We start from the raw sequence: 27,541 nt of genomic DNA on the forward strand, positions 1-27,541 counted from the left end.
ATATAACATTTATATAACCATGTATAGTAATCATGAATTAGAAATTAAAGAAAATTTTAACTAGTGGATTTGAAAGTAATGCTTTTTCAAGATTTTCAAATAAGAACAAATACTTTAATAAGAAAATAAAAAGTAGAGAGGTGCCTGGCTGGCTTAGTCAGCAGAGCATGCCACTCACTCTTAATCTCAGGGTCCTGAGTTCAAGCTCCACATTGGGTATGGAGTCTACTTTAAAAAAAAAGAAAAAGAAGAAGAAGAAGAAGAAGAAAAAAGAAAAAGAAAACAAAAAGTATAAATAAATATATCATCCAAGAGAAGTAACAAAACGCAATCTTACCTTTTAAAGAAATATATTACATTGTCTCCTTGAAGAAGATAGTACTACCCTAATTTAAAAAAGAAATCTGATCTGTTTGGTAAACACACTTTTAATTAATGTTAATGTTAGAAATATTTAAACAGTAAAATATGAAAAAGTCAACTAATATTTCATACTGACCTTTTTCTTCTGGCTTTCATTGGAACGTGGTATTGTATGACAAGATGAAGAAGATGAAGATCCAAAAAGGGACCTTTTGCTACTAGATGATGTATAGTCTGTCAAGGTATTCTTTACATAAGACCAGGTACTGTTATAAAATTCATAATTAAAATCGTTATTTATTTTCACCTGTCAAGAAAATGAAAAAGTTTGCTATGACCAAATTAAGGCCTTGGATATAACCAAAAATCTTCTGCCATGGATCCTTTAACACATATACTTTCTTCAAACAATCTTCTCCAAAAAGACAAATATCTCCATTGACACAAAATGACTGTGGCTCTCATTACAACCAGGCCCATATGAGTATAAGGAATAGAGTCCATTCCACAATTACTCTATGCTAAGAAGGAGACATGGTGTCAATAATGGCAATTCCAAGTGATTCACAGAACACATTTGTGTACAAACATCTCCCACTTCCTTTTAATGTCAATAGTTAACCCAGAAGTCAGCAAATCAACCAAATTATGCTAACAGAGAACTGAAAAGCCTTTGGTTCTTGATTTTTCCTCTAATCAAGGGGAACAGAGATGCAATTTTTTTTTTCCCTATGACAGAGAGTGGAAGAAAAGTCCATCCCAAAAGAATTTTGAAGCAGACAACAGGAGAGTCACATGTGGCTAACAGAGAAGTGAGAGCTCCAAGACAATCATTTATTTATCCTTTATTTTATCCTAGATCAAGTGTCAAAATAAAATACCCATGGGGGCTGGCAAGTCATGTAAATGTTGGAGGCATTCCACGGGGGGCAGGGTGATGAAGTGAATACCAACACTGTAGAAAAAGGACACTAACACTCAAATTCATCATACAGTTACTATACGTAACTAATAAGTTCTAGCATTGTCAGATTAGCTGTTTTCAAGAAAAGAGAAAAATCCAAAATCTTGACATAAAAATCTCCAGACTTTTTTAAGTTGTTGGCAATTAATTCACTCAAAACTGTCAAACACCATGAAAATAAAACAAGACATACAAGATGACTCCCTCTCACAGTGTCTGCTCTGTACAAATAGTCAAATCAGTAACTGTCCTTCCACAAGCATTTGTGTTCTTAGCATACCCACATCTGTGTTTGAGATCAAAGGATAAATAAGCACAGGAACCATTAAAATGATGGATATGGTACACTTTAAACTCAAACCTAAAAGGAATGAAAATGATAGAATACCATGTAGCCATTTTAAATGATGTCTATGAAGAAAAATACTTATGTTAAATGAGAAAGTGGGTATACATGTGATAATCCTGTTCATTATAACCATACAAACATAGTCCCCTGTCAAAAAAAGACTAGAAAGAAATTCAGGGGCTCCTGGGTGGCTCAGTCAGTTGAGTGTCTGACTCTTGATCTCAGCCCAGGTCATGGTCTCAGGGTTGTGAGTTCAAGACCTGCACTGAGCTCTGGGGATGGAGCCTACTTTAAAAAAGAAGAATCAGAAAAGAAAAACTAGAAAAAATGAGGAAAATGCCAGAAAATGTTGTATTACTTTTATCACTGCCCACATTCAAAATTATACATGCACGCTAAGAACATGCCAGCAGATAAGAAAAGGTAGATTTTTTCCTATCTTTTCTTAGAGCATTATTTTTGTTACATTATGAAATTGGTTTGTTTAAAAGTCAAAGGCAAAAATTCAGTACAAACTGAGATGGAGAATATATGTATTATTATTGACTATGAAGAAGACATTAATAAGAGTGCCATCAGAGATATCTGCAACCACTAGATAGTGTTTCAGTCCTATTTGGTTTTAGAAAGACACAGAATTTACTTTTTATGTCTCTTAAGGAAGAGAAGTTATCTATCTTCTTTTAAATGCAAGAAAAAAAAAAGCCTGTTTTCCCTCCCCTTCGAATCTGCAATTCAAATATTGATTAATGCAAATAAGCTTCTTTGGCTGCTTCAGTTCACCATCTCCTACTCTCATCTACTCTACACAGAGCTGCAAGTCACTTTTTCAAGGTAACATGATCTTCTTCAATGACCCTTAATTAATACTCTCTCCAACCAACTTAGAAGAGCCCAAACTGATCCTTCCTCTGAAATCACAGATTCAAACATCCTACATTCTGCCACCTCTTACCCTTTTAACTCTCATTCTATTAACACCAGAGCCATTATTCAACTTTATAGACACAAGTTCTTCTCCTTGGTTTCCCTTCTCTCTCTCTATCACCACCTTCATATTTTTACTTCCTTCTTTTTCAGATAGACCTCATGGTTCATGACTTGAACCACTCTCTCTCGCCGATGACTTAACTCTCTTCCCTAGAGATGCTCTGCCATCATGTTTTCCTGGCAGAATTCCAACCCTGTCTCAATGCTTGCAGCCAATCTGCTTAACACTATGATAGGAAAATCACACAGCTAATCGATCAGTACCACCGTAAGTCTGCTCATGATTTCCAGTCTCAGGGCAACCCTCAATGCAGTGCAGCATCCCTATATTTCCATTCTCTTTCTCTCCCATTCTCTACAGTATCTATTTCAAAAATTCTACCTACCTCAGTCCCCCAATCTTAGAACCACTTCCCTCACTCTCAGAAAATGACTCTAACCTCTTTCTTTACAAACATTCCCATTATCAGACATGAGCTCCCCGAAACTCTGGCTAATAAGTCCACAAGCATATTTACATCTCCTCACTTCCTTTCTTCCGCAGGTGTCCTTCCTCCACCTAAAGCTAATTTCTGTCTCATCTCTATCGCGTTCCTTCCCACCACTTCTAAGGATGTATTAAATTGGTTGCTTATTCCCTCTCCCATAGCTTCAATTTTTCTCTACTGGCTTAGTCCTATCAAATGTATATATATTCTAACTCTGCTTAAGTAGACTGTGCTGCAAAGCTTCTGCAGACATACTTCTTGAGTTCACATTCCATTTTGTTATCTATAACTCTATGATTGTGGGTAAATTCTTCAATATTTTTTGTCTCAACTCTCCTCAATTGTAAAAGAGAAACGACAGTACCCACATTTTTAGAGTATTACAAAGAAAAGAAGGGGGCACCTGGGTGGCTCAGTTGGTTAAGCAGCTGCCTTTGACTCGGGTCATGATCCAGGGGTCCTGATCCAGGGGTCCTGGGATTAAGCCCTGCATTAGGCTCCCTGCTCAGCAGGGATTCTGCTTCTCCCTCGCCCTCTGCTCCTCCCCTCTCTGTACTGTCTTTCTCTCTCTCTCTCTCTCTCTCTCTCTCTGTCAAATAAATAAATAAAATCTTTAAAAAAGGAAAAGAAAGAAAAGAAGAGCCAGGCACCTGGATAGCTCAGTCGGCTAAGCATCAGACTCTTGATTTCAGCTCAGGTCATGATCTCAGGGTGGTGAGATCAAGCCCCACACTGGGCTCTGTGCTCAGCAGCGAGTCTGTTTGAGATTCTCTCCCTCTCCTGCTGTCCCTCCCCACTGCTCATGCACTCCTTCTCTTTCTCCAAAATAAATAAGTTTTTTTTAAAAAGAATACGATTTTGTTATTTACTTGATATGTACACAGGATCTCTTTTCCAAAAATTTAATGAAGTACATTCAAGACTAAATACAGGAGAAGCCAGGAAGTAATTAATTTTCTCCACCTTCATCTTTACTCCCCTCTGCACTCATTATAAGCTTACAATGAATACAACAGTCTTTCAACAGTCTCCAGGCTGAACTAGCAAAGTGGTCCTTCCCAAAACAACCACGGAGGAGGAATGTGTTTATGTATCCAAGGCTTCCTTGCAGTGTGAGAAATATGAGCTAACAGAGACAGTGCATGGCATCAAAGATAGTGGCTTAGTCAACATGAAACCAGGTTTCCTCTGGACAAACCACAATGGTTATAACTGAAACAGGGTATAAAATGGACTGACCAATTCTGTTTCCTGTTTATTTACTAATGTTTACGTGCCAATGAGCCAAAAGCCATCTTCCACTCAGAGGTAGCTGAATACCCAGTGGCCTCAGGTCTGTCTGAGTTGTGGAGAGCATTTCCCATCCCAGTCTCCACACTGGGTTAGCTCTTCAATGACTGACTCACGGCCTAGTGCTTCTACTTCACTTCCCTCAGGCTAGATCCTCAAAACATCTCCATTCTTCACTCAATAACAGGTTATAATTTCCCTCTACCTCTGACAAACACCTTCAAATTCAGGGACTGGAAAGACATTTCAGATGTCAATGCAAAATCCAAGCCATGCTGAAATGAATGTCAGGGGTATGCTGTTATTAAATTATTTCTCTTCTTCAGAAGCTGCAGACTTCCAGTATGTCTGTCTTCCAACAATGTCAGAAATTCTTTTGTGATTTTCTCTGCTCTGTAACTCTCTAAATTTGACCCCCCCAAAATATATATGCAATTATTTCTCTTATAATTATGAAAGAATTATCAACACATCCTCCTAGGAAGAGAAGAAAAAATATTTCTACATATGCCTATGTTATATTATCCCTTCTGGCCAATGGTTACCTTACAGTACATATTATTCACTGCGTAGAATTTAGAGATGGGAAAGCAATTAAATACAAGATATTGGGAGAGTAAAATAAACTAGAAAAAGAAAGCGCTGTGAAATCTGACATACTGGATCCAAACTCTACTACTTGTTAATTTGGTGATTTAAAGCAAGTCAGCTAAAGTACTCTGAGCCTCAATTTCTACCTATATAAAATAGTAAAATATTACTCACCTTCCAAAGATATTATAAGGATAAAACCTACACAAACTGCCTAAAACAGTACAGATGCCACAGGAGATATTAAAAAATTGACAGCTACCATTATTTTTCAGATCAATTTCACTTCTCATTTCCATGATACAGTATTTTTTTAAGATTTATTTATTTAAGAGACAGTGAGAGCAAGAGGGAGCAGAGAGAGAGAGACAGAATCTCAAGCAGACTCCTTGCTGAGCACAAAGCCCAACACAAGTCTCCATCTTATGACTCATGAGATCATGACCTGAGCCAAAATCAAGAATCAGATGCTCAACAAACTGAGCCTCCCAAGCGCCCCCATGACAAAGTAGTTCTTAAATATAACTTATTCTATTGTAGTGCTGTTTGCTATTTATAATGAAAACTGCATTCTGAAGAGGGTTAAGTTTGGTAAACAAAAACCCTTCTGTCTGAACATCCTAATAGTTTTTGGCTTACACATTTGGGAGTAATAGGTAAGAAGCACTGAGCTGGAAATTTTCAGAATTCTGGGAAGAAGGGAGGAAAGGAGTGAAAGAAGAAGAGGTCTTAGAACAAGAGAAGCTGAAATGGGATGGGACCAGAAACTTTGATTTATTGAGGTTCCAAAAGGACAGATGTTTTATGATGTAGGACATCAACCATTGTTGTTGACTGCGTTGGCATGACTGCAACAGAAAATCTCTCCTCTATATTCCCTTCAGATGTTCAGAATTCTCTCCCTAATTCCATAACTGTTGCTGTGTGAGTGGATTTTGTGTGGAAATCCTGGTACAGAAGGAGGTTAGGTGTGTATGACAGAAACAGCTTATAAGAAGCAGGAGCCTGGAACAAAGACCCTGAGACCCTAAGCTGACACTGTGGCAGTGGTAAGGAGATCATCATGACCAGTCATGACCAGGGCCTTGAGTTCTGACACCCATACAGAGACAGACCATCAAGTTTAGGGCCTATATGGTCTAGGGACTTGAAAATGAGAAAAAAGAATAGTTCAGCTTAAATGAGACAAATTGAAAGTATCATTGCCCTGTACCCCAGAGTTAAAGAATACGTATCTTTTTAAGCCCATATAAAACATTTGTAATAATTGACCAAATATTAAGCCATAAATAAATTCTCAACAAATACCAAAAAATCAATATCATATAAGTAACAATCTCTGGCAATAATTCACAGATTAAAAATAAATTAAATCAATGAAATTAAGTACCTGGAATGTATAGGAAAGGATATTTCCACTCAGTCTATAGAACTTTTTTCCATCCCCACTAAATACTTTTCTGCATTGACCACCGAAACTTTTAGTGTTGATGACTGTCTTCCTAAACTGGCCAGTGAGTTCATTGTAACTGTTAAAAAAGGGGGCGGGGAGGAAGAAAAGATTATTAAAAACCAGAAACAGCACTTGCTGAAAAAGAATTTAGAAAATCTTGAAATACATTACAGTTAAGTAGCTCTTCGAGAGAGTTCAAATAATGAGAACAGTTTCCTAATGCACACCATACATTATCCAACCTTCCCTGGGTGTATAATGGCTGAAACTAAAAGCTGGAAGACTCCAACATCCCTTCAGTCTAAGAACATGTTTGGGAAACACACAGTCCTTTTGTATCTACAGCAACAGCTGGTTTTGTGTTGAGTCTATAGATAAAACCAGTACAACTAAGATTACTCTAGAGGAGAAGGAATTCTTCTTTTCTTTTCTTTTTTTTTTTTTAAGATTTTATTTATTTGAAGAGAGGGAGAGAGAAAGAACACAAACAGGGAGGAGGGGCAGGGAGGGAGGGGGAAGCAGGCTTCCCGCTGAGCAGGGAGCCCCATGTGGGGCTTGATCCCAGGACCCCAGGAACATGATCTGAGCTGAAGGCAGATACTTAACCGACTGAGCCACCCAAGTGCCCCAGGAGGGAACTTTCTACAATAAATTTCACCTAAATTGCCTCTTAGCATACTGAATGGTACACTCTTTAGACTAATTTTACCATTTCTATGTTAATGAATTTAAAATATTACAGAAAAACCACCTCTGACTCTAAAATAAACTATTTTAAAGCCTTAAAATCTCAACTTGGATCTGACCCTTAGAAGTCCTTCAGAATTCCTTTTGAAAAGACAACATAGGATTGTCCCAACTTCACTTGAAAATGAAAGTTTCCAGCTGGTTAAGACAATTCTTTTTCAAGCTTAAATATCCCAACACAGCACTTTCTCCATTCTTTCTCTGTTCTTATTTTAATATCTCTTTGTTCTCTTGAGTAGCTCCCCATAATTGTCACTGAACCAGTTCTCTCTCTGTCTCTCTCTCTCTATTTCTACCTTTCTCCCAGAAGGTGACCAACCATCTGGGTTTTCCCAGGTCTGAGGGGTTTCACTGGACATAGGACCTCCAGTGCTAAAAGCGGGATAGTCCTGGGACAAGTGGACACTGTACATTTACCACATATATTTTCAGGTATACAGGTAAGACGCCTGGATGGCTCAGTCGGGGAGTATGAGACTCTTGATCTCAGGGTTGTGAGTTTGAGCCCTACACTGGGGGTAGAAATTACTTATATAAATAAAACTTCAAAAAAATTTTTTTGGTGTTTCAGAATGTGACAAAGATCTCTGAGCCAAAGGCTTAGCTATTATGACTTGTTATTAGACCTACCAAACCATAAAACAAAAACAAAATGAAAAGGTACAGCCCATCCATATACACAGGAAGCTAGCTGCCCAGTACCTTACCCATTTCCAGTAAGTTCTATGTTGGGAGGAGGTTTATCAAGGTCACAGGAAGGTCTGCTTTGTGAGTCCTCACATCTGTCTTCATCAGCACCGTCCTCTTCACAGTCAGAATCCCCATTGCAAACCAAAGATTTGCTTATGCACTGGCCTGTAGACAAGATAAGCCCCCAACAAAAATAAAAGAAGGAAGAAGACAAAAACTACCTAGGATCGAAAAGGTTTTGCCTCTGGGGTGCCTGGATGGCTCAGTGAATTGAGCTTCAACTCTTGGCTTCAGCTCAGGTCATGATCTCAGGGTCATGATATCAATAGCCCTGTGTGGGGTTCCATGCTCAGCAGATTCTCTCCCTCTCCCTCTCCCCCTCCCCCCGTTTGTGGTTGCTTTTTCTAAATTATATTAATAAATCTTTAAAAAAAAAAAAAAAAAAAGAAAAGTTTTGTCCCTGGACCCCAACTCTGCACTAATATTCTACTGTGAATTTGAGATCAATCTTCAAGGTGTCCAGGGAAGGACTGGTGATTATTTTGGCCCTCATATTCTATTTTTTTCCAAAGACTTTATTTATTTATTGACCGAGAGAGATCACAAGTAGGCAGAGAGGCAGGCGGAGAGAGAGGGGGAAGCAGGCTCCCCACTGAGCAGAGAGCCCGATGCGGGGCTTGATCCCAGGACCCTGAGATCATGACCTGAGCCAAAGGCAGAGGCTTTAACCCACTGAGCCACACAGGCACCCCATGGCCCTCATAATCTAACACACAAAATAGATCCTGACCTCAGCTGGAAACAAAATTAAAAATAAAAACCAAATTCAAATTCCAGGCTCTCAGCCATAATCAAGCCATTTGTCTGAAGGTACAGATAAAAATAAAAATGGTATGCTGGGCTTTTCATATGCTTTATGATCTAGTAGGAAGGACTATGAAGACACAGATCATTATAGTCCCGCAATGTAATTGTTACAGTAGATGGGCATGGAGGAGGCACTGAAGGGTACCAGATGACCTAACCCTCGCCTACCTCCCCAGCATTATTTCCAGCCATTCTTCGACTTGCTTCCTATACCCTCATCACACCTATGTGAATTAAAGGTCAGGCTTTCTCTCATCTCCTTGCTCTAATACATCTCTCAGCCTCAAAGGGTTTCTCTACCTGTCATGTGCATGTCCTTCAAAAATCAAAGTATATTTGCTCCTCTCAGAAACCATCCCTATACCACGGGCTGTAGTACAAGTCCTTCATTTATGTTCTCATACTATGCATTGCACACACCTGTTCTGATGGTGTCCCATGCACCCCACTGTTGTCTCACGCAATCCCATGCACCAAACATTTGTTGAGAGTCTACTATGTACCAGGTACTTCAGATGCAAAAATTAAAGGAATATCATCCATATCCTCAAGGAGTTCACAAGAGAGATAACCAGACCAACGAACACCCCAGATTACAGATGGTACAACGTACATATGTACAACATACATAGGGAGCACAGAGAAAGGATGTGTCAGTTGAGGAGTTAAGGAATGCTTCCTAAAAGAGGAGCCATCTGATTTGGGTTTTGGAAGTAAAAAAGGAGTTAGAGATGTATAACTGAGGAGCACTTCTTTTTTTTTTTTTTAAAGATTTTATTTATTTATTTGACAGAGAGAGATCACAAGTAGGCAGAGAGGCAGGCAGAGAGAGAGAGAGGGAAGCAGGCTCCCCGCTGAGCAGAGAGCCCGATGCGGGACTCGATCCCAGGACCCTGAGATCATGACCTTAGCCGAAGGCAGTGACTCAACCCACTGAGCCACCCAGGCGCCCGAGGAGCACTTCTAATACAGGGATTATTTATGTGCTATTCTGCCCATGAACTTTAATATTCATGAAGGAAGAAGCTATGTGTTTCATTTACATATCCACAACCCTCACCACTATATCTGGAGCATAATAACAATAATAAATATTTGCTAAAAGTTGTTGAATTAACCTGACTGCACCAATGCTACCTAAACAATAGGTCAAATAGCCCTCAGTGCCCAAACCTGAAATTATGTTTCAATCACCCTGTGCATAGGAGTGACCTATATTGCTTCTCGATTAGCTAATCAGAGTTGCTTTTCTTGTAAGCGTAATAATAACTTGGGCAGTAACCTTGTTTTTGCCCAATCTTGATGTACCAGACTCACTCTGCATCTTCACCAAAAATGCAATGTCAAGAGCAGTCTGGGTCTGTCAATTGCCATATTTCTTTTCAAAGAAGCAAGGAGTATGTCCACCTTTGTTACCAGATGAAATAATGATGTTACATTTGAAATAATGATAGGTGAGTGTATAATTAATATGCCAACAAAATTAATTTTCAGGCCAATATAAATTCAGTAAAATTGAACAAATACATACTGAGCAAGTTGATCAAATAACATTTGAATTTACACTCGGCATAGCCTATGAAAAAAGATACCTGAGAAACACCTGAACCGCTCTCCACATCCCTCTTCCACCGGACATCCTAGTGTAGGTTCACACGATTGTGTTTCAAATGCACTTCCGACGCAAGGATGACCACCATACTGCCCATAAACAGCAACTGGCCGCCTGCGAGTCTAAACACAAAACAAGTAGGCTTTTGGACATCTCCTTTCCTTTGTCTGAGAGACAAAATTGGAAAGAAATGAATACAATTGAAGAAACAGTGTTCAGGAAACTGTTCTGGTGGGCAGATATAAAACCTCCAAAATCAATAAACCCACAGACCCACTTGACCTTGAGTCCAGTGACACTTGGATTACTACTTAGGAAGGACTCCCAGCTACTTATTTGTTCTCAGGATTGAGGGTAAAAAAAAAAAAAAAAAAAAAAAAAAAATTAGTGGATCTTTAAGAAAGTAACTTGAAAGAGCTGGGTAGACACATAAGCAAACCGGTTGCATTACAGATGATTAATGCTTTTGCTCAAGCTGTGTGCCAGGAGCTAACTCGAAAGGTGAAACCAGAGTGGCCAGAGGTGGGGGAAGGATCTTAGGAACCAGGGTTAAGGAGAAATTAAGTCAGAAAAGCCTTCGGAAAAGTGGTGGTAATTGATTTGTGTTGAATGTTAAGCCTTCTTCAGGAAGACAAGGCAAGGCAAAGCAATCTGGAGAACCTTATATGTCAGTACGGAAGACAAATTGACAGTGCAGAAGCCTCGGTAGTCCAAAGACGAAGCTACTTCTGCAACAGGATTCTACCAAACAAAATCACTGGCCTCTGAAATGGGAAACATGTCAAAGGCAAATCTCTGGGAGAGAAAGTATGGGAAAAATAGAGGAAATCATCAAGCCACAGAGAAACAAATAATTTGTCCTAAAATTCAGTTAGTCAATATGAAGCCATGCATCTAACACTTAAACACACAGAGGTCCACAAAATCCTGTGCATCCCAACAGCCGTCGGATGAATCATGTGAGCCTCTTTCCGTACTCACCTTTTCCCTATCTAAAAAAATAAACAAAATCTGACATTCCAGAGAATTTAAGCCTTGAGCAAAGACCAACAGGGAAGACAGGATATACAGACTGATGTGGGGCCAGGAGTGGAATGGTCAAGAAAGAATTCTTGAGATGTTTTTGGTGCAAAAAGGTGTTTTGATTATAGCAGGGGACAAGGGCCCATGGGGAGAAAGAGCAGCACTTTTGTTCTATGAAGCTGGTGGTTACGTCCTTCGTGTTCAAGGGGGAGGGGATGTGCAGGGAGTAGCAGATCATAAATGTCTTCTTCGAATTTCTACTCATGAAAATACTTTTGCAGGATTTCTCTGGTGCTTGTCATTGGGCTCAATATTGACCATCAGTGAGATGAATAGGCAGTCATGAGACCCTCATGTATCTGTTCCTTATGGGAACTATGTAGGCCATAGGTCAGCCTTCTGGGCTAAATGTGAACACATTTCTGCTTCTGTTCCTCATCACAAACCTCATCCCTCCTAAGCTGGGTTAGAAGTGGGGATTCTTTCAGAAAAAGGGTCGCAGGAATGTAATTTGCTCTTAGAGCGGCTTTGTCAGCCTGGGACTGACCCTGGCAACTTCTGTTGGGTCCAAGCAGAGGAGTCTTGGAGGAATAGGAGTGGGGAATGGAGCTCAGCACAGTTCCTTGATAAGTTTTTAATTTCCGTGTTTAATTGATGAAGACACCTCTCATACGTGTCTTATTAAATTGTCCTTTTCCAAAGTTCCAAAGCACAGATTGTATAGTGTGTCTAAAGAATGCTTCCCTCTCCCTCAATATGAGCATGACCTTGACGGCTGCCCACTGAGAACAGTCTCATTCTCACCTGACAAATTCTGGTCTTATGACCCTATTTTCATTTTCACTTGTCTCTTACTGGATGAAAATTTTGTCATTATAATCTAGAGATATAATCATTGCATGATGAACTTTATGCAAAGAAAAAAATACTAATATGAAAAATAACTTCCATCTCTTTCTATTTAACATTCTTTCTTAACTTGTTGTTAAATTATAAAAATGTTTTCTGTAGTTGGTGTCTGACTTTTGCCTTGTTATTCATGTACCCATTTTCCTGTAATCAGAGTAGTCATCTACTCGCCCAAAGCCAAATTCTGCATTTGTGTAACTTGTTTTATAAATACCACTCATGTAGGTACCAAATGCTTGCTGAAAGTGATGATTGTGATGATGCTCCAAAACAGAAATTATCTTCTATAATATGGTTCTGTTATTTTAATAATTAAAAAGTGATTTCTGAATACACATTTTTATTCAAACTGAACCACCTTTAAAATATTTTGCAAATATAGAATCATGTTGTATATCTGAAACTAACACAATGTCATGTGTTAATTATATTTCAATAAAAACATCTTTAATCATTCAAATGTTTAAAACCTTTAAAATAGGGACGCCTGGGTGGCTCAGTTGTTTAAGCGGCTGCCTTTGGCTCAGGTCATGATCCCAGCATCCTGGGATCGAGTCCCACATCGGGCTCCTTGCTCCGCAGGGAGCCTGCTTCTCCCTCTGCCACTCTGTCTGCCTGTGCTTGCTCGCTCTGTCTCTCTCTCTCTCTCTCTCTGACAAATAAATTAATAAAATCTTTAAAAAAAATAAAAAATAAAAAATAAAACCTTTAAAATAAGCATTATATTTTTGGAATTTATCCTAGGAAAATTATCAGAACAGAGGACTGATTTCTATGTACAAAAATGTTCACTGAAGTTTTATTTATAATAACAAAAATGTAAAAATCCTAAATCTCAAACAATAGGAAAATAGATAAATAAGATCGGTATACTCATATAGTGGAAAATAATCCAGCTGTTAAAATTCCAGCCGAAAGTATAATTTTAAAATAGTAGAGGGGTAACTTGGTGGCTCAGTTGGTTAAGGGCCCAACTCTTGATCTCAGCTCGGGACTTGATTTAACAGTCCTGAGTTCAAGCCCCATGTTGGGCTCCATACTGGGCACAGAGCCTACTTTAAAAAAAAACAAAAACAAACAGGGTGGAGGAGTCAAGATGGCGGAGAAGTAGCAGGCTGAGATGACATCGGGTAGCAGGAGATCAGCTAGATAGCTTATCTAACCATTGTGAACACCTACAAATCCAACGGGAAATCGAAGAGAAGAAGAGCAACAATTCTAGAAACAGAAAATCAATGACTTCCTGAAAGGTAGGACCTGCGGAGAAGTGAATCCAAAGCGACGGGAAGATAGACCCCGGGGGGAGGGGCTGGCTCCCGGCAAGTGGCGGAGCAACAGAGCACAAAATTGGGACTTTTAAAAGTCGGCTCCACTGGGAGACATCGCTCCAGAGGCTAAACCGGGGGGAAACCCAGGCGGGGTCAGCATAACCCCAGGTCCCGCGGGGTCACAGAAGGACTGGGGGTGTCTGAGTGCCGCAGAGCTGGCAGGTATTAGAGCGGGGAAGCCGGCTACAGCTACAAAGCCGAGGAGTGAGCTCTCAGCCCGGGGTTACCTTGTGCTGGTCACAGGCTGGGTGGGCGCGGAGCGCGGCCGGAGGCCACGGAGACGGAAGCGACCGGGCGCTTTTCTCCAGGTTCCAGCAATTGACTGCTTTCCTCAAGGCGCGACCGCAGGCCAGGGAGGCGGGCGCTTGGACGCTTTTCTCTAAGGGCGCACTGAGGAGCGGAACCCCAAGCTCTCGGCTCCTCCGGGCCGAAGATTGGGCAGCCGCCATCTTCATTCCCGTCCTCCGGAACTCTACGGAAAGCGCTCAGGGAACAAAAGCTCCCGAAAGCGAACCCGAGCGGATTACTTAGCCTGGCCCCTGGCAAAGGCGGTGCAATTCCGCCTGCGGCACAGACACTTGAGAATCACCACAACAGGCCCCTCCCCCAGAAGATCAACAAGAAACCCAGCCAAGACCAACTTCACTCACCAAGAACAGCGAAATTCCACAGTAGGAGAAAGCAAATCTTATCTGGACAAAATGACAAGGCAGAAAAACTCACTTCAAAAAAAAGAACAAGAGGCCGTACGGAAGGCTGGAGACCTAATCAATACGGACATTGGTAACATGACAGATCTAGAGTTCAGAATGACAATTCTCAAGGTTCTAGCCAGGCTCGAAAAAGGCATAGAAGATATTAGAGAAACCATCTCCGGAGAGATAAAAGCCCTTTCTGGAGAAATAAAAGAACTAAAATCTAACCAAGTTGAAATCAAAAAAGCTATTCATGAGGTGCAATCAAAAATGGAAGCTCTCACTGCTAGGATAAATGAGGCAGAAGAAAGAATTAGTGACATAGAAGACCAAATGACAGAGAATAAAGAAGCTGAGCAAAAGAGAGACAAACAAATACTGGACCACGAGGAGAGAATTTGAGAGATAAGCGACACCGTAAGACGACACAACATTAGAATAATTGGGATTCCAGAAGAAGAAGAAAGAGAGAGGGGAGCAGAAGGTATATTGGAGACAATTATTGGAGAGAATTTCCCTAATATGGCAAAGGGAACAAACATCAAAATCCAGGAGATGCTAAGAACGCCCCTCAAAATCAATAAAAATAGGTCCACACCTCGTCACCTGATAGTAAAATGTACAAGTCTTAGTGACAAAGAGAAAATCCTGAAAGCAGCCCAGGAAAAGAAGTCTGTAACATACAAGGGTAGAAAACATTAGATTGGCAGCGGACCTATCCACAGAGACCTGGCAGGCCAGAAAGAACTGGCGTGATATATTCAGAGCACTAAACGAGAAAAACATGCAGCCAAGAATACTATATCCGGCTAGGCTATCATTGAAAATAGAAGGAGAGATAAAGAGCTTCCAGGACAAACAAAAGCTGAAAGAATTTGCAAACACCAAACCAGCTCTACAGGAAATATTGAAAGGGGTCCTCTAAGCAAAGAGAGACCCTAAAAGTAGTAGATCAGAAAGAAAGAGAGACAATATACAATAACAGTCACCTTACAGGCAATACAATGGCACTAAATTCATATCTCTCAATAGTTACCCTGAATGTTAATGGGCTCAATGCCCCAATCAAAAGACACAGGGTATCAGAATGGATAAAAAAACAAAACCCATCAATATGCTGCCTACAAGAAACTCATTTTAGACCTGAAGACACCTCCAGATTTAAAGTGAGAGGGTGGAAAACAATGTACCATGCTAATGGACATCAGAAGAAAGCTGGGGTGGCAATCCTTATATCAGATCAATTAGATTTTAAGCCAAAGACTATAATAAGAGATGAGGAAGGACACTATATCCTACTCAAAGGGTCTGTCCAACAAGAAGACCTAACAATCTTAAATATCTATGCCCCTAACATGGGAGCAGCCAACTATATAAACCAATTAATAACAAAATCAAAGAAATACATTGACAGTAATACAATAATAGCAGGGGACTTTAACACTCCCCTCACTGAAATGGACAGATCATCTAAGCAAAAGATCAACAAGAAAATAAAGGCCTTAAATGACACACTGGACCAGATGGACATCACAGATTTATTCAGAACATTCCATCCCAAAGCAACAGAATATACATTCTTCTCTAGTGCACATGGAACATTCTCCAGAATAGACCACATCCTGGGTCATAAATCAGGTCTCAATTGGTACCAAAAGATTGAGATCATTCCCTGCATATTTTCAGACCACAATGCTCTGAAGCTAGAACTCAATCACAAGGGGAAATTTGGAAAGAACGCAAATACATGGAGACTAAACAGCATCCTTTTAAAAAATGAATGGGTCAACCAGGAAATTAAAGAAGAATTGAAAAAAATCATGGAAACAAATGATAATGAAAACACAACGGTTCAAAATCTGTGGGACACAACAAAGGCAGTCCTGAGAGGAAAATATATAGCGGTGCAAGCCTTTCTCAAGAAACAAGAAAGGTCTCAAATACACAACCTAACCCTACACCTAAAGGAGCTGGAGAGAGAACAACAAAGAAAGCCTAAACCCAGCAGGAGAAGAGAAATCATAAAGATCAGAGCAGAAATCAATGAAATAGAAACTAAAAAAACAGTAGAACAAATCAACGAAACTAGGAGCTGGTTCTTTGAAAGAATTAATAAGATTGACAAACCCCTGGCCAGACTTATCAAAAAGAAAAGAGAAAGGACCCAAATAAATAAAATCATGAATGAAAGAGGAGAGATCACAACCAACACCAAAGAAATACAAACAATTATAAGAACATACTACGAGCAACTCTACGCCAACAAATTTGACAATCTGGAAGAAATGGATACATTTCTAGAGACATATAAACTACCACAACTGAACCAGGAAGAAATAGATAACCTGAACAGACCCATAACCAGTAAGGAGATTGAAACAGTCATCAAAAATCTCCAAACAAACAAAAGTCCAGGACCAGACGGCTTCCCAGGGGAATTCTACCAAACATTTAAAGAAGAATTAATTCCTATTCTCCTGAAACTGTTCCAAAAAATAGAAATGGAAGGAAAACTTCCAAACTCATTTTATGAGGCCAGCATCACCTTGATCCCAAAACCAGACAAGGATCCCACCAAAAAAGAGAATTACAGACCAATATCCCTGATGAACACAGATGCGAAAATTCTCACCAAAATACTGGCCAATAGGATCCAACAGTACATTAAAAGGATTATTCACCATGACCAAGCGGGATTTATTCCAGGGCTGCAAGGCTGGTTCAACATCCACAAATCCATCAATGTGATACAATACATTAATAAAAGAAAGAGTAAGAACCATATGATACTCTCAATAGATGCCGAAAAAGCATTTGACAAAGTGCAGCATCCCTTCCTGATTAAAACTCTTCAAAGTGTAGGGATAAAAGGCACATACCTCAATATTATCAAAGCCATCTATGAAAAACCCACCGCAAATATCATTCTCAATGGAGAAAAACTGAAAGCTTTTCCGCTAAGGTCAGGAACACGGCAGGGATGTCTGTTATCAACACTGCTGTTCAACATAGTACTAGAAGTCCTAGCCTCAGCAATCAGACAACAAAAAGAAATCAAAGGCATCCAAATTGGCAAAGAAGTCAAACTATCACTCTTTGCAGATGATATGATACTATATGTGGAAAACCCAAAAGGCTCCACTCCAAAACTGCTAGAACTTATACAGGAATTCAGTAAAGTGTCAGGATATAAAGTCAATGCACAGAAATCAGTCGCATTTCTTTACACTAACAACAAGACAGAAGAAAGAGAAATTGAGGAGCCAGTCCCATTTACAATTGCACCCAAAACCATAAGATACCAAGGAATAAATCTAACCAAAGAGGCAAAGAATCTATACTCAGAAAACTATAAAGTACTCATGAAAGAAATTGAGGAAGACACAAAGAAATGGAAAAATATTCCATGCTCATGGATTGGAAGAACAAATATTGTGAAAATGTCTATTCTACCTAAAGCAATCTACACATTTAATGCAATCCCTATCAAAATCCCATCCATTTTTTTTAAAGAAATAGAACAAATAATCCTAAAATTTATATGGAACCAGAAAAGACCTCGAATAGCCAAAGGAATATTGAAAAAGAAATCCAAAATCGGTGGCATCACAATTCCAGACTTCAAGCTCTATTACAAAGCTGTCATCATCAAGTCAGTATGGTACTGGCACAAAAACAGACACATAGATCAATGGCACAGAATAGAGAGCCCAGAAATAGACCCTCAACTCTATGGTCAACTAATCTTCGACAAAGCAGGAAAGAATATCCAATGGAAAAAAGACAGCCTCTTCAACAAATGGTGCTGGGAAAATTGGACAGCCACATGTAGAAAAATGAAATTGGACTATTTTCTTACACCACACACGAAAATAGACTCAAAATGGATTGAAGGACCTCAATGTGAGAAAGGAATCCATCAAAATCCTTGAGGAGAATGCAGGCAGCAACCTCTTTGACCTCAACCGCAGCAACTTCTTCCTAGGAACATCACCAAAGGCAACAGAAGCAAGGGCAAAAATGAACTATTGGGATTTCATCAAGATCAAAAGCTTTTGCACAGCAAAGGAAACAGTTAACAAAACCAAAAGACAACTGACAGAATGGGAGAAGATATTTGCAAACGACATATCAGATAAAGGGCTGGTATCCAAAATCTATAAAGAACTTATCAAACTCAACACCCAAAGAACAAATAATCCAGTCAAGAAATGGGCAGAGGACATGAACAGACATTTCTGCAAAGAAGACATCCAGATGGCCAACAGACACATGAAAAAATGCTCCACATCACTCGGCATCAGGGAAATACAAATCAAAACCACAATGAGATACCACCTCACACCAGTCAGAATGGCTAAAATTAACAAGTCAAGAAATGACAGATGCTGGCGAGGATGCGGAGAGAGGGGAACCCTCCTACACTGTTGGTGGGAATGCAAGCTGGTGCAACCACTCTGGAAAACAGTGTGGAGGGTCCTCAAAAAACTGAAAATAGAGCTACCCTACGACCCAGCAATTGCACTACTGGGTATATATCCTAAAGATACAAACGTGGTGCTCCGAAGGGGCACGTGCACCCGAATGTTTATAGCAGCAATGTCCACAATAGCCAAACTGTGGAAAGAGCCTAGATGTCCATCAACAGATGAATGGATAAAGAAGATGTGGTATATATACACAATGGAATACTATGCATCCATCAAAAGACATGAAATCTTGCCATTTGCGATGACGTGGATGGAACTAGAGGGTATTATGCTTAGCGAAATAAGTCAGTCGGAGAAAGACAACTATCATATGATCTCTTTGATATGAGGTAGTGGAGATGCAATGTGGGGGGGTTGGGGGGAGGTAGGAAAAGAAAAAATGAAAAGATGGGATTGTGAGGGAGACAAACCATAAAAGACTCAATCTCAAAAAACAGACCCAGGGTTGCTGGGGGGAGGGGGGATGGGAGAGGGTGGTGGGGAAATGGACATTGGGGAGGGTATGGGCTATGATGAGTGCTGTGAAATGTGTAAACCTGGCGATTCACAGACCTGTACCCCTGGGGATAAAAATACATTATATGTTTATTAAAATTTAAAAAATTACAAAAAAATATTAATTAATTAATTAATTAATTAATTAAAATAAAAATACTTGTGACTTTGGGGGAAAAAAAAAAAACAGTAGGATAGAGGGGCACCTGGCTGGGTCAGTCAGTGGAGCACGCTACTCCTAATCTTAGGGTCATGAGTTCAAGCCACACGTGGCATGGAGTTTATTTTTTTTTTAAATTTTAGGGGGGCCTGGGTGGCTCAGTCATTAAGTGTCTACTTTTGGCTCAGGTCATGACCCCAGGGTCCTGGATCCAGCCCCCCTGTTGGGCTCCCTGCTCAGTGGGGAGCCTGCTTCTCCCTCTGCCCCTTACCCTGCTTGTGCTCTCTCTCTCTCTCTCTCTCTCTCTAGTAAATTAATGAAATCTTTTTAAAAATTAAAAAAAAATTTTTAAGCAAAAAAATTTTTTTAATCGTGGAATATAAAACTATAATCAAACAATTCTATTTTTAAAGATTACAAACACCCAGAGAAGATAAATTGAAAGAATAGCAAAATGATGTTATATTCATGTCTTTTAAATGGTGAAAGTATAAGTAGAGTTTTCTTTATATAGACTTTCCCATGTTTTCTCAAATAAGTAACTTATAATAAGGGGGGGGGGGAAACAGGCACTTTTAGAAGTCCTCTTTTATCTCCAGATCAAGTCCAGAATTTTATTTGTATTACTTAGAAATTAAACTTTAAAAGGTTTAAAAATGCAGGGGCTCCTGGCTGGCTCAGTCAGTGGAGCACAAGACTCTTATCTTCGGGTTGTGGGTTGGAAGCCCACGTTGGGTGTAGACATTACTTAAAACTAAAATCTTAAAAAAAAAAAAAAAAAGTGTAAAATGTTTCACTCTTCATGGTCATTCACTATTACTTAGGTAAAACAAAGCAACCATTTTGTACTTGTCAGTGTTTGTTTTAAATACGAAGAAAAGGTGAACCCAGTAAATATGAAACGGATTTTGAATTACGTACTAACTTCATTTCACACTCTTCTGTTTCTCTACTAGTTAAAGAGTTAGTGAATTGCTTTATCCTACGTACAATTCTAGGCTCAAATGTAAGATTTAGAAAAGTCCTGCAAGAAAAATAAGAATGCAGAAATTACTTTATTACATTATTAATTATTAAAGCATTACTTTTCTCCCTTTAAAATTACTAATTGTGTTAAAAATGCAAAAAATAACATGTCACAAGCTAATGTCTTTTGTCCATAAATCAGCTATATCAGTATAAACAATATAGACAATAAAGAAACAATAAACACAAAGTTTTAGTATGGTCCTACCTGAGTCTTGGTACAACCATTGCATTCTGACCATGAAGCATAGGAATCCCACTGGCAATTGACTGGAGAGGCAGCTCTGTCAAATTGTTATAAGTCAGGTAGAAAGATAAGGAGAGGGGAAACACAAAGAATGGTCAAAAATAGTAAAAAAAAAAAAAATTGCTTCACAATTTTTTAAGAGGCACCAAAAGCATCCCAAGATATATCCCAAGATATATAAAAATGTGGAAGGGAGCAACTTTTTTAGAGATTAATATTTATTAAACATCTATTATGTACCAGACATTTAATTCAGACACCTGAGCTGTAGAAGCAATAAGAGATAGGTCACTGCCTATGGGTAGAGGAGAGGACAAAGATGCAGATGTATAAACAAATAATCATAATATGATCATATAAACATGATCTATAATACAATATACGTCATTTGATCAATTTCATACCAGAAATATGTACAGTATAATGTATTGTGGAAATATAGATAAGAGACTGTTCACATGTGAGAGGGTAGGTGAGAACATATAAGAGGAAGGTATTCTGGCCTTTGAAAGGATTCTGAATGACAAATTGAAGAGTTATACAGAAACTCTTCACTGGAAGACAAAAAGCTCTAAAAAGACCCTATGAGAAGTGAGAAACTGAAACCCGGCCAAGACTAAAGGGACAGAAAATTATTTTTAAATATTCCCCCTGTTCATTTAGGCTACTTCTTTCTCAAGAACACACCCAAGAAGAGTCAATTTGACCTTAAGCAATTCTACTCCACTAAAATACATGAAAAAGGACAGTCAGTTCTCATGTGATGCTTAACTCCAGCTTTGCCAAGAAGATCACACGGCTTGGCCTAGCATAAAAGCACATTTTACAAGGGGCAGAGGAAATCAGACTCCTGATTTCTGGATTTTGAGCACATTACTAGCCTTGGAGACATCTGGAGTCAAGGTGATTTGCACTCGCCTTAAGCCTCTGAGGTGACCCTGAGTAAGTTGACCCCTTTGTAGTGTATGTGCCTCACATGCTTTTATGGAGACAATGTTGCTAATCTGTCATCTTGACATGGCCGTAATGATCCAAAGCCTCAGTGTCTGTGACCCTTAAACAATCGAACTTGGCATTTTTCTATGTTGGGTCCCAGGGACAGGCAGAGGACTTCCCCAAACACCAAGGCTTAGGAGGGAAAGCTAGCTTGCTCTTCTCTCCTCTGTAGGGCATGCAGGCCTCTCCCAGAGAAGGGAGCACATCTGCACTGCAATCAACTATTTCAAGATCTGAGTCACCTGGTGGACTCTCTGTACTGTGTTGGTTCTCTTTGCATCCCCATCATAGCCCAGCTCCTGAAACATATTCTGAGAGGCCGATGAAGGGAACTGACCTGGTCCTATCCCACCCAACTGATGAGAGCAAAACAAGGCCATGGGTAAATGAGGTTGGCTTTTCCCGGGTCTCAGGAGTCAATAAACCTAATTTCTCAAAAAAAAAATCTCTGATCCAGACTCGAGCTACACTTGAGATGAGCATAGCATAACGTATAGACTTGTCAAATCACTATGTTGTACACCTTAAACTAATGTAACATTGTGTGTCAACTATATTTCTGTTAAGGAAGAACACAAAGCAAAACAAAAAAAACTCTCAACCTTTAAAATCCAAAGAATGTTTTGCAACGACTTCATTTAAAAGTCAAATTCTGCTCTAAGTTGTGCCAATTCTAAGGTTGGTTCAATTCTCTGAATTGCAGGTAAAATCACGATACTGGGATAAGAAGAAAACCTTGAGGTATTTTTAGATTTCAGGTTTCTTTCTTACAGGAAAAAAATAAAGTAATATAAGGATAAGAATAAAACAAGCTTTTGCTATCATTGCCTTTTCTCAAAATGTGGAAATATAAAATATTAAGGGATAAAGATGTTTCAGGCTGCAATGTAAAAATCAGGCCATGTACTAAAGAACTTCCTAAAAATAAAAAACAATTTTTAATGATTTCCCAAAAAATTCTCACCTTGAAAAAACTTGGAACTCTCCCATAAATCCCACCAAGATGCATAAAATTATTACCTGGGGGTGAAGAGGGAGGAGGAAAAAAACATTACTTTAGTTTGCATTTTTTTAATGAGTTGAAAGTGTACACATTCCTACAAGTCAAGATCTGTGAGTTGGGAATATACAGAAGGAAAGAACCATGGACCAGGCTCAACGACTGTGCTTGTCCTTTAAATTTCCATTCTAAATCAAAGTTTTAGTACAGTTCTGTTGAGATCGCCCTCTACTGTTCATTTCTGTAAAGACAACTAGGGGCTGGGGAATGTCATGGCCAAACAAATGGAAAATTTAACTCATTAGAGCCTCTCTTTAGGGATCTTTCAATTCCTTTCTCCACTCATCTTCACTCTAATTTCAACACTCATAAGGACACCCGGAGAAAAAGACCAGAAAGACTAGAAGAAAGACCAGCCAAGAATAAGGAGTTAGAAGGGAAATAAGCATCATACATGAAGAATCAACCAAAGTTGAAGCACATCCCTAGTCAGAGGGCGGTGACGCTCGCCCTGACCCTTAGTTCTGGCTGGGTCAGATTTAAAACACCTCCGAGGCCTTTTGTAATCATCTTTCCTTGACAGCACCAGCCTAAATATTGAAGATTTAGTAGATCACAAAATTGTATATAAAATGGGGTTACATTTTGTTTGAAAAACCAAACATGGGGCACCTGGGTGGCCTAGTTAAACGACTGCCTTCCACTCAGGTCATGACCGCGGAGTCCCAGGATGGAGTCCTGCATCGGGCTCCCAGCTGCATGGGGAGTCTGCTTCTCCCTCTGACCTTCTCCTCTCTCATGCTCTCTCTCACTCGCTCTCTCTCTCAAATAAATAAATAAAATCTTTAAAAAAAAGTATTAAAAACAAATCTAGAAAGACATAATAAAAGGTAATCCTTTATTTCTGGTATGAAATTACAGGTGATTTCTATTATCTTTTTTTCTACTTTTCTGTAGTTCCCTACTTTGACCACTGAAGGCGTCCATGAATAGAATTCAAATCTTTACTGGAGACTCTCTGAAAGTATCAAATGTATTCAATTCATAACCCAGTGTAAAAGTCCTTAAGACCATCATACCCCACTTTTTTTTTTTTTAGATTATTTATTTATTTATTTATTTGACAGAGATCACAAGTAGGCAGAGAGGCAGGCAGAGACAGAGAGAGGGGGGAAGCAGATTTCCCGCTGAGCAGAGAGCCCAATGTGGGGCCTGATCCCAGGACCCTGGGATCATGACCTGAGCTGAAGGCAGAGGCTTTAACCCACTGAGCCACCCAGGCGCCCCCATACCCCACATTTTAACAGGCCAATATTCTTTCTCTTCTCCCTGATCTCCGACGTTTTTTCTCTCCATGTAGTTGAAGAGTGGCTTCCCAACATTTTTTCCAGACATTTCTACTTGCCTTCCTAGATCACCGAGGTCTTATTAGGTATCTTTCTTTCAGTTATAAAATCCTAGTTGCCTACTTCTGACTTTTATTGTTCTACAAAGCTTATTTTTCTGATAAACACAACCAAAACACTAATAGCTGTGGGCATCCTGGAAATGAGTGAACAATGGCAGGGGAAGCTGTGAATACTTTTCTGACTTTTCAATGAGCACATAAAGCACATAATCTAAACCAACACTTTTTTTAAGGTTTTTCTTTTTTTAATTAAAAACAAGGATTTCTTTTTTATTTTTTCAATAATGTCTTTACTCTGTGTTGTGTCAACTCATTTTTCCTTCCTCTGGGAAAACCTGTCTTATAGCTTTTTTAGTCACTCCCAAGCACTAACAAATTGTCACATTTTCAGAAAACAAAAATTCCAAAACAATCTAAATAGTCAAATTTCAATTCAGTATTCAATTTTGAATTTCTCTCTTACTTCCTGATCCCGGATGCTCCTAACAAGGGTGGAGTGTTGTTTGCTTCAGAATTCCCTCCCCTTGTTCCTATGCTTTTCTTCCCCATCTCTCTGAGCTGTCTCTGTCTTCTTCAAAGTCACGGCAGCAGGAAGGAAAGGGGCAAGAGCCAAAAAGGGGGTCCACATTGGGTCCATGAGAGATTTGCTCACATTCTCATCCTGTCAAGCTCTGGATGTCAGGATGTAACCAAAACTGTTGTATTGTTTTACTCTGCTGAATGCAGGCCAGTGAACCAGCCTGTGCCTTTAGATTTTCCCAGACATGACTAGAGTATCATTCCCTGATGTGGAAATGTTGAGGTTCAGAACAGTCAAGAAAGAATTCTTCAGATATCTTCAGTCCAAAAAGGTGGGTTTATTTAAGTACAGGGATAGGACCCATCAGCAGAAGGAGTACCCCTGGATTGTGATAGGTGACTGATTATATACTTTCAAGTTGGGAGAGGGATTGGGATAATGTATGTATCTAAGGAATTTTGGAAGCAAGATGTCCACAACCTTGAAGGGGCTAACTATTGTTAGGAAAAGATCATTTATTACTGTCTAATAATATCTTAGTCATGAGACCCTTCAGATGTGTATCAGTGGGCCATACGCTTGGAGGATGACTGCTAACATATATATATCTTGGAGGTGTGGGGGGGGGGGTGGGGTGGGGAATAGAGATAAAGGAAGTTTCCAAAGGAATCTGTATATGTTTGAGTAGACTTACAGGATCCGGGGGTGGGGGGAGGGGGTTGGTAGGATAACATTAGGTTAAGATTGCCTTTTGTTCTTAGCAAAGTGTCAACACTGAGGCAGCTGAGTTCCTAGAGGAAGGTCACTCTACCTGTTTCAAGGACTTGTCAATGGGCAGTAGGCAGTAAGGAAATAATGTTTTCTTTTGCCTTTGTTTCCCACATCATTTCCTATATCCCCCATACTCTAAGGGTCATGATCTTGCATACTCTTAAGGATGCAGATAGTCAAAGGGTCACCAGACAGACTTAGAGCTACTTTTTTTTTTTTTTTTTTTTTTGAGAGAGAGAGAGAGAGCACATGAGCAAGGGGGGAGTCAGGGAGAGGCTTAAGCAGAGTCTGCAGTGAGCATGGAACCTGTTGCAGGGCTCCATCCCAGGACCCTGAGATCATGACCTAAGCCGAAATCAAGTGTCTGCTGCTTAACCAACTGAGCCACCCAGGTGCCCTGAGCTGCCCTTTTCGTAGTACTGCATTGCCTGTCCAGCATCTCACTCTAAAGTGTCGGGATACTGAGCACTTACTGTTCTTGACCTTCAACTCTCAGCAAAAGCAGGCATCATGAAAAAATTCATTCTTAACATTCTACTGCATATGTTTTAAAAGAATTTCAACCAAGTTTTAGGGAACACACTTTTTTTTCATCAGGACTGCCTTTGCCAACACCTTCCCCATATATGTACTCTTATTATAGCCTGTGAAGATCTGCCTATTACAAGGCAGTTTTGTTCATGAGCTATATAAGCTGAATCTTTAACCAAGAGAATTCCTTGAAATTTGTTACCTGGGTCCCTGAAAAAGAAGTAGTTATCATTTCCCACCTTCAATAAGAGTATCTTTTTTTTAAGATTTTTATTTTATTTATTTGACAGAGAGAGCACAAGCAGGGGGAACAGGAGAGGAAGAGGGAGTCCAACATGGGGCTCAACCCCAGGAACCTGGGATCATGACTTGAGTTCAACACTGACGCTTAACCGACTAAGCCACTAGGTGCTCCCAAAAAGAGTATCTTAACAAATGAACAAGACAGAATAATCACAAATTAATAACAAACAATGCAAAAATAAGTTCAAGTTGCTGTCTTTGCTCCTATCTTTGGCTGAACTGTAATTTTTCTAACATTTGGCTACATTGCACTGGACCAACACGTGTACTTGGTAAATTTTTAATTGCCTTCCATCCACCGGTATCTTCCACTATCACATTCCCGACCCTTTCTTTCATCAAAGATTCCAAGTTATAAAATTCCAAGTCTTCAACTTCACTTATATAAAGCTCTTGGATGAGTCAAATCATGGGGTTTCATAGCATGACCCCAAATCAAACAAACAAACAAACCAAGTAGACTGGAGGGACATTTTCCCTAAGAAACAACAAAGGTACTATTGTATTTCTTAATGCCTTTCTCAGAATTTTCATAAACATTGTCTCCAGTCTCCGATTCCCAGACCTCTGAACCACTAATTTCACTGCAGAACAAGAAAAAGGAATTCACTTTGGCTGAATTATTAAATATATTTAAATAAGGATTTTTTTGTAAAAGTTACCCCCAGATCTTTCTCCTTCCTGTTTTCCCCCTTTTTTTTTTTTTTGAGTCATTTTGGTTAAGCCTCACTCCCTTTTGAGATGGCTTCGTTTACAAAAGTAATGAAATTATTATCTTACCTTCATGTTTGGGGAAACGTTCAGAGCAGAAGAAGGAAGAAAATTTCCACTGAGTGTCGGTGAATTTTCAACAGCAGGAAGAACCCAAAAGCCTGCTCCTTCCCCGTCTCTCACTGCTGGGGATTAACTTGGCACTCATAAACAGAGCAAGTGGTTCAGAGACTTAGCTCCTACCCCAACCAGATTCTCTGGGGACACAAAGAGCCTGCCTCCCTATTTAGTCCATGTCTTGAAGCCAGATGCGTCTTATCAACTTACACAGGCCTTAGCTTTAGCCAGCTGGAACTGTTTGGAAGTATAGTTCTAAGAAAACATCTGTAAATCAAGAAAGGCAGCAAATGTTCCCAGCTCGATGTTTAAGTGATTTTCAACCAAAGGAGACTCTATGTAAGGCAAGGGATAAGCCTCCTTCCTATTTCAATCTTCTAAACTAAGCAGATGTTTTCCAGGTTCCT

At 39.6% G+C, this 27,541-nt stretch overlaps 1 protein-coding gene across 1 annotated transcript in view; it reads right to left on the reverse strand.

The window, feature by feature from the left end:
* C7 (complement C7) overlaps positions 1-27,257 on the reverse strand; it is a 58,524-nt gene extending 31,267 nt beyond the window's left edge. Inside the window, exons 1-7 of the mRNA XM_080804951.1 lie at positions 27,087-27,257; positions 22,738-22,793; positions 20,739-20,814; positions 10,385-10,526; positions 7,943-8,090; positions 6,426-6,564; positions 500-670 (exon numbers count right to left, since the gene is read on the reverse strand). Coding sequence (XP_080661077.1) covers positions 500-670; positions 6,426-6,564; positions 7,943-8,090; positions 10,385-10,526; positions 20,739-20,814; positions 22,738-22,793; positions 27,087-27,092 — 738 coding nt within the window. The 5' untranslated portion in view covers positions 27,093-27,257. The remainder of the gene's footprint in view (positions 1-499; positions 671-6,425; positions 6,565-7,942; positions 8,091-10,384; positions 10,527-20,738; positions 20,815-22,737; positions 22,794-27,086) is intronic.
* Between the last annotated feature and the right edge of the window lie 284 nt (positions 27,258-27,541).

Source organism: Martes martes (genome assembly GCF_963455335.1).
Source record: "Martes martes genome assembly, chromosome: 5".
Lineage (NCBI taxonomy): Eukaryota > Metazoa > Chordata > Mammalia > Carnivora > Mustelidae > Martes > Martes martes.